The sequence below is a fragment of the Nematolebias whitei genome, chromosome 12 (assembly GCF_014905685.2).
Source record: "Nematolebias whitei isolate Nwh7 chromosome 12, NemWhi1, whole genome shotgun sequence".
NCBI lineage: Eukaryota > Metazoa > Chordata > Actinopteri > Cyprinodontiformes > Rivulidae > Nematolebias > Nematolebias whitei.
This window is the reverse complement of record NC_056509.1, coordinates 46,432,873-46,441,113: the sequence shown is the minus strand read 5'-3', so window position 1 is coordinate 46,441,113 and position 8,241 is coordinate 46,432,873. Positions and strand designations below refer to the sequence as shown.

General features: G+C 39.1%; 1 protein-coding gene across 1 annotated transcript in view; it reads left to right on the top strand.

The window, feature by feature from the left end:
- The first annotated feature begins 5,405 nt into the window (after window positions 1–5,405).
- Window positions 5,406–8,241, top strand: part of LOC119417965 (cytochrome P450 2K4-like) — a 6,163-nt gene continuing 3,327 nt past the window's right edge. Inside the window, exons 1-5 of the mRNA XM_037685212.1 lie at window positions 5,406–5,543; window positions 7,285–7,447; window positions 7,539–7,688; window positions 7,788–7,948; window positions 8,076–8,237. Coding sequence (XP_037541140.1) covers window positions 5,406–5,543; window positions 7,285–7,447; window positions 7,539–7,688; window positions 7,788–7,948; window positions 8,076–8,237 — 774 coding nt within the window. The remainder of the gene's footprint in view (window positions 5,544–7,284; window positions 7,448–7,538; window positions 7,689–7,787; window positions 7,949–8,075; window positions 8,238–8,241) is intronic.

Sequence of the window (8,241 nt, the reverse complement as noted above, 5' to 3'; positions counted from 1 at the left end):
CCTGATGTGAAGAGGAGACCTGCTGGGATTGAAGTTACTGTTTCAACCATAAAAGTCCATGCTCAATAATCCAGGTAGAGAAAGAATCCTTTTGGATGAAAGACGAAACTTTTCAACAACAAACAAAAAAAAACCATCCAGAGGACCTGACTTAACTTTGTTGGGTCTTAGATTTCTGTTTGACTTTGAGTGCATGGCATTCTGCAACTTCTTTCTTTTTTTTTTATTTCCCAGCAGGATGTCAGGTGGTAAGAAGTGTTCAGTATTCAGGTAAACATCTAGACCTATTGTATTTGTTTTAGGAAATATTTCTGTCTGAATAAGAACCCTGCCACCTTTGTCTCTGGGTAAGTATATTTTATGGACGGTGCAGTTTCTCTAACGTCAGCAGCTTTCTGTTTGAGCTGATAGTCAGCGTCCCTAACCCTAACCCTAACCCTAACCCTAACCAGCGTCCACCTTGACCCGGAGGTTTGTGTCAGTTTGACTTCATAAACTTGGCCTGTACCCACTGAGGCGGAGACTGGGGGTTCAAACACTTCTTATTTTAGTTTTTGCTCATTGTGACCTTGATGACCTGATGTCTTCTTCTTTAGAGGGACAGATTAAAAAGCTGACAGTTGTTTGTGTTACTGTGGAACGAAATAAACTTCTTGAAAATGAAGCTTCAAGGATTCAAATTTGTTTTTCTTTGATGGCTTTCAAAGAGTGAGTCAGACCTTCTGAAAAGGATTATTGTAACGTCTGTTCTATTTCGTGTAAGCTACGCCCTTTAAAAGCTGCAGCCATTGGGTTTACCCGTGCACAGCGCGCCGAACACTGAAAACTTCCAGTCCACGCCCACCTGCTGTGTGGGCCCCACCCGGTCCGTTATAAATTGCATCTGGACTGGAGCTCGACTCCTGTTTTTCTTCAGTCAATGCTGAGAACACTACTTCTACGAAACAATAATATAAAGAAAAGAAGAAGAGAGATGACTTCAGTTAAGGAATCGAAGCCCGTCCGTCTGTGCCCCCGTGCCAGACGGCTACATCTTATCACCGGACCTTCACGTTGTGTTTGAAAGCTGCCTGGGAGCTGACCACGCTCTGCAAGCTTTGGATCCGCTCTTTTCTTGTCCAGCCTGTAAACTTTTTTCGGCTGAGGAGAAGCAGCGTCGGTGTGAGCTCTTTTCCTCTGAGGGGGTCGAGTTTCAACCGAGGGGGGACTGTTCGCTCGAGGAATATTTTAACTCCCTAGAAACTGAGTTCGCAAACACGTCCCCCTCTGAAGCTGAAACAGCTAGCAGCCACGCTCCATCCTGCCTTACAGGAAGTTTGGAGCTGGTGTTGCCTTCGATGGCCCCAGAGGAAAGTCAAGAATGTAGGACTGAAGGTGGACTCTCTAAATGTGGGGACAATGACAGGGAAAGGTTGAGAGCTGGCTGACATGATGCTGAGAAGGAAGGTAGACGTATAATGTGTGCAAAAAGCAGCATAAAGGCAGAGTTTAAGCTGTTCTACTATAGTGTGGATAGGAAGAGAAATGGAGTAGTTTACAATGTAATGTTACCCTAAAATAAAAAGAGTGCTGTTTAACCCAGTATGCCCAAATCTGAGACGAGAAATAATTGTCTCTTCTCTCCTCGTCCTCCCTGCACTTCTCATTTCTCCAGTTTTCTTTTCTTCCTCCCATATATTTTGCCATTTATCCTTCATTTTCTATTTTATTAAAATTTATATTTCTATTTTACTAAAATTAACTGCTAAATCCACTGATGATTTCAAAAGATTTATTTTTTATTTATTTCAAGATTTATTTTTATTTAGTTAGTTGTTATTTAATAATGGTGTTTCATTTTGTGACACTTTTATTTTGTAAAACTACTTTACATATTTCAGGGGCTTTTATTTTTTAGCCCCGTTTTTCATTTTAAACTCTTTATTTCAAGTTCTTATATTCAAATGAGGGGTCAGGGTTTTCTCTTTGGGCGGGTCTGGTCAGGATTAGCGTATTTATAATAATAATGTTACACTTTGTCAGCACTGTATGTTTCCATACAATGGCAAAATTAATCTCTGCATTTAACCCATCCACCACCAGGTGGTGCAGTGGGCAGCCATCGAAAGCCGCTGGGGGCATTTTGGGGATGAGGTGTGCTGCCCAGAGACACCACGATGTATGCAATGACCAGGGATCGAACCTTGGACTTTTGGGTCCTGAGCCGGCTGCCCTGCCTCTACACCATCTCGGACGCCATATTGCATCTGTTTTGCAGAAACTGACGTACTCCAGTCTTTTTTGACCAATCACAACAAACTATTCCCCCACTAAACTCTGCTTGGTCCAGTACCTTCAATTCATGAATTAACTGTGTTCAGAAAGTCAGGATGACAAGCGACAATATGGAGGACATCGGAGAACTCCGAGATGAAACGCAAAGGTTTGCTTATGAAATTGAGCATTATATATTTACATCCCGCTCTGTAATCCAGGGCTTCATTTGCAGTGTGGACACGGAGTGGAGCAGGTCTCCTCTCTGCTGTGAGACTCACAGCTGTCGCTTGGGGGAAGTGGGAGGGGATTACGGTCCGCTGACGAACGTGCTTTCATCACCAAAGTTTCTTTCATCACCAAAGTTTCCAGTAACAGAAAAAAGTCTCTAGATTTGTTGCTAGTCGCTTAAAAAAAAAGTTGCTATTAGAGTCTGAAAACTCCCTAAATAAAGCGAGAAAGTCGGCAGCACTGCAGCCATGTCCACTACTGTGCTCCAACCTGTGCGGAAACATTGTGCTGCACATTGGTTCCTCCTCAAAAAAAGGGTCTGCGTGTGTTTTAGCATGAGAAATACAACGTGTGCCGTGTGCACGTCATGAAATGCAGGTGTCTCACGGTCAATGTGTGAGAGGCTATAGTTGATTTTATTTTTGATTTAGTTATTGATTTGCCCGGCCTATAAAACTCATAGATGGGCTGCGTTGGCCCTGACCAGACCCGCCCCACAGAGAAAACCCCGCCCCCTCATTTGAATATAAGAACATTAAATAAAAAGAGCTTAAAATGAAAAACGGGGTTAAAAAAAATAATATAATTTCTCTTTTTATTTTCTTCTTGTGTCCATCTTTCTCAGCAGCAGCTCAGCTAACCAGCATGACAGTCATCAAGATGTTGTTATTGCAGTGTGCCATGTTGTTCCAATAATAAACAAAAAATATACATATATATACATATATATATATATATATATGTATATGTGTGTATGTGGTGGTTAGAACAAGGAGAAAAGTGCTCCAAATATTTTTTTCCACCTAGAGAAGAGAAACTTTGAACAATCATTTATTGGGAAGCTTAAAATTATCAATGTATTTTGTGAAAACAAATACGTTATTTCAAACTACGTCTCAAACTTTTGTCAAAATTTATATTCGGTAAATCTATAAGATGAGGAAAGAATGGACACATTTCTAATGGAACATGAACTGGATACCAACAAGATTGATCATGATTTTAACAGTACCTGTGATAGAGAAATTAATCTAAAAGAAGTTCAAGATTACATTTGGTTGTTTAAAGATAATAAATCTCCTGGCAGTGACGACATAAGTAGTGAATTCTATAAACACTTTGCAAAAGAGCAGGCCCCGTTTTAAAAAAAATCGTGTTTATAGAGTCAATACTGAGAGGTGAACCAACTCTCCAGCAGGGGTTGGTTAAACTTAAAGATAAATTGAGTATTGGAAAATGGAGACCAATCAGTCTTCTAAATAATTACGCTAAAATATTTGAAATCATCTTTGCCAAATGACTGAAATTAGTTTTAAATGATATTATTGGTAAAGAGCAATCTGGATTTATGCCTGGAAGAAACATTAGTCACAATATTTGACCAATATTGGACATGATTGATTACAACGAATTTATACTTGACAACAGCTTTATTCTGGTTATTGACTTCTATAAAGCATTTGATACCGTAAGTCTAAAATTTATGTTCAAATCTATTAAATATTATTGAAAAGTTACCTATAAAGTTATCAAAATGTCACCAACAGGCTCTCCTGGCTTGGAAACTTACAAACACAACTTCTCTCCAACTACGTGCTACACCTGGAACAACGGGAACATTCTGTGTAAGAATAAGTCACTTCACTATAAAAACTGGATGGATAATGGAACGATGCTGGTCCAACAGCTGTTAAATGATAACGGAACCATTTTGTCACCCACTGAACTTCTGACCAGATTTAACACACCTGTCGTTTGTGATGCTCTACCAAACTCCATGACGCAACTCTTCAAAGGAACAAACCTGATCGTTCATCTAGAGACCAGCTGAGAAGACCCATAATGCAAAAAGATGTTCCAACAAACTTATAAGATCACGTCTGCAGAAGATTACTTTATCTCCTGGAAGATTTTTTTTTTTTGGTCCTCTACTTTTGGAGAAATTAATTGGAAACAAGTTTGGTTGAATGGAGAAAAAATTTGCATAACAAATAAAGTTAAAGAAGTTTCATATAAAATCAATCATAATGTGTACCCTGTTAAAAAAAACACTGGAAAAATTTAAACTTGATATTGACTACTCTTGTACGTTTTGTGAACTACACAAGGAAACAATCTTGTTCTGGACAGATGTGCAACAAGTCATACAACAGAAAACTGGACAAATAATTCAACTTACAGAGAAAGACATTATTTTATGCTTCGACAATAAGGATATGGACAAAGACTTGATCTACTTCACGCAACTTCTACTTCTCCTGGGAAAATTCCACATTCACAAGAAAAAGTGGTTAAACTCCAAGTCGAGCAGAACTTTACATTTACAGCACCGCTGTTAAAAGACTGGACAACAAAAAGGCAATAAAACCATCTCAGTTGTAGAAAAACTTCATGTGAATTTATCTGTATAACATGTAAATATATTGTGTTGTATCTTTAGAATGTTTTACCCTTTGTACCATTTTATCACCAAATTGTTATTTCTATACTTTTGTACCTGCTAATATTCCCCTGGCAGACAGTTGTTTGTAAAATTGATAAAGTTTTGAAATAAAAATACATACATTTTAAAAAAGCTAAAAAAAAAAAAAACAGTGGAAAAAACGCAAAAAAGTTCATATTTTAGAAATATTTTCATATAAACACAGGCGATGTAAAGAAAATAAACCACTTCTTGATTAAAAACGTAAAAAAATTAAATAATAAAAAAACCTAAAGAGCCAGCAAGTGCAGCTAGCCAATCAGTGTTTGCGCTTTAGAAACGCCCACTTTCTGTCTGCAGAGAACCTCCTCTCAGCCAATCAGAAACTTGGCTTAAGACGAGGTATATTATCCAGGTACAGAACAAAGTTCGGTACTCAGCCATGGACATGTTCAACTGTTGGTTCTGCACTTTCACTCCACTCTCAGTTTTATTATTTATGCTGATTTTTATCTTCTTTAACTTTATTTTCCGTTCTAAGAAACACAGACAGGGTCCACCAGGACCAAAACCCCTTCCTGTCCTTGGCAACCTGCTGGAGCTGGATTTTGACCGATTTGATAAAACCTTTGTGGAGGTGAGTTAGGGGCAGCTCTCTGCTTGATCTTAAAATGTATTTAGTCAGAAAAAAACTTGTTTAGTCTCATTTTCAGATTTTTAGACAGAGCTGAACACAAGGCTCAATGTTTTGTTGGTTTGTTGGTTTTGGTATTTGTTTTTACTTTTAAATGAAATTAATTCCAATAAATAGTCTTTTTATTTTATATAAATACACAAGTAAACCTTTACGTAACCGAGCGACTGAAATAACCATACGTTGTTTCTTAATACAAAACAAATAACTTAAACAGTGACATCACCAGAAAATTCTGAGAAATTGTGCTCAAGTTTGCATAAATAAATAGTTTTTTCTGCCTATAAAAGTCCACTTTAATCACCTACAGCACCCTCTGCTGTCTTCTGTCAATACATACACTGTGTTGTAATCTGTCTTGGGGGAGGGGGGCGGATACGGTCTGTGTACATTCAGGCATACCTGAATAGGCCACCCAGAACCCCCTCTGGCTCCGGGTCCGAACAGGATCCATCTTTTCCTACAACCCAAACGAGCACAGAGGTGGGAAAAACGTGTAACGTTCAAAGACATTGATTTAAGCCTGCCTTGAACTCAAAGAAAAAGGTCAAAAATGTAATCAGTAATCCAACATTTTTCAGTCAGGTCATCTGGACAGTTTCTTTTTTTATTCTGAAATGTTTCGCCTTCCATCCAGAAGGCTTCATCAGTCAAGGAAACACACAACAAAACTGATTCTTCCCCCAACAGCTTACTCCAAAGTGGAACAAACCAGTTCTGCTGTCCAGATGACCTGACTGAAAAATGTTGGATTTTATACCTGGATTATTGAGCATGGACTTTGTTGTTTTCAACCAGTTTGACAAGACTGTCAACAAGGAAGAGCACCGACAATGGAGGAGGATGTTGGATATTTCTTATCTAGACTGGTCCTATGGTTTTGATCTGCTCAGAGACGGGATTATAATAAAATTATGGCCCGGTTCTGACTGGGTTAAACTGAGCCAGCAACTCTAAAGAGAGTCTCCCTGGGATTTCAACATCAGTCAAGGAATAGTTTAATCTGCTTGCCACATCACGTAGAAGGCCTTTGAAGCACTGTCTGATATTTCCTAACACGTCATAACCACATAAGATCCACTGAGATCACATTTAGTCACGCCCCCTCATACACTGACAGGTTGAGCTCCCCTTCTGCGAAGGCGGAGTCTTAGGACCCAGTAAATGAGTAATGGCAATGGGACATCGGGGCTCTTCTTCCTGGTCTGTGAACGTGTCACAGACGGGAGAGTCCAGCGCTGTAAATTGTAACCTTTTCCTGCCTTTTTTAATATAATTGATAAAACTTAATTGACATTTCCTTTATTTATTGATATTGTGAGTTGCCACTTCTGAGGGAGGTTCGAGCCGGGGGAAGACGTGGGCTGGAGGGGGGTTCCGGGTCCGGTGGCCCACGGCCAGCTCCCGTCTTTAACAGTGGCAAACCAAAGAGACCATCTTATCACAAGCAGAACTGGTTTGTTCCACTTTGGAGTAAGCTGTTGGGGGAAGAATCATTTTGTTACGTGTTTCCTTGACTGATGAAGCCTTCTGGATCGAAGGCGAAACGTTTCAGCACAAAAAAAGAAACTGTCAAGATGACCTGACTGAAAAATGTTGGATTTTATACCTCGATTATTGAGCATGGACTTTGTTGTAATCAGTAATGATTTTTGTTTTTTTTGTTGGTCGCTGTACATCTTAGCTTTCCAAGAAATATGGATCTGTGTTTGCCGTCAACATGGGGCAAAGGAAGACGGTGGTCCTGGCGGGATACCAGACTGTGAAGGAAGCTTTTGTTAACTACAAAGAAGAGTTTGGAGACAGGGAGGTGCCGATAATAGCAAAAGATCTAAACCTAGATCATGGTAATGAAGATTGTTTAGTTTTTTTAATATATCGTGTCACTTAGCACAGTTACTTGACTGGACTTGTATTTTGAATGTTTGTTTCTAACAGGAATTGCTTGGACAAATGGCGATACGTGGAAAGAAACGCGCCGCTTTACTTTGACAAACCTGAAAGACTTTGGGATGGGGAAGAGAACAAGTGAGGACAAAATCATTGAGGAAAGTCAGAAGGTCATTCAAGAACTGAAGAAGTTTAAAGGTAGTCAGAAATCATAAAGTAACAAGAAGAGAGACAACTTTTAAAAAACTGAACGCGTTGCCTGACGTGATGATAAATGTTTTTCTGTTTTTGTTGCAGGTGAAGCATTTGATACGAGCCAACCACTGAACCACGCTGTCTGTAATATAATCTGCTCCATGGTTTATGGCAGCAGATTTGAATATGAGGATCCAGAGTTTCAAGCAATTGTAAATCTCACATTTAAAGGCCTTAGGCATTTAAGTTCACCTGCAATAAAGGTGTGTTACGACTTCAAATATACATGCAAACATTTATCCTGTTTTATAAATAATACAAACACAAAATGCAAAGAGAACAGTCTTAAAGACGAACCGTTCTGATGTTTTATATCTTTATGGTTAACAGCTTTACATATTGTTCCCAAGAATTGGCAAATTGCTGATTTCTGCCAGGAAGAAATTGAGAGATGTATTTGAAGACATCAGAAGACATCATTTAAGACTACTGGATCGTTTGAAGGAGACCCTCAACCCACAGATGTGCAGAGGTATTGCAGATGTCTTCATGGTCC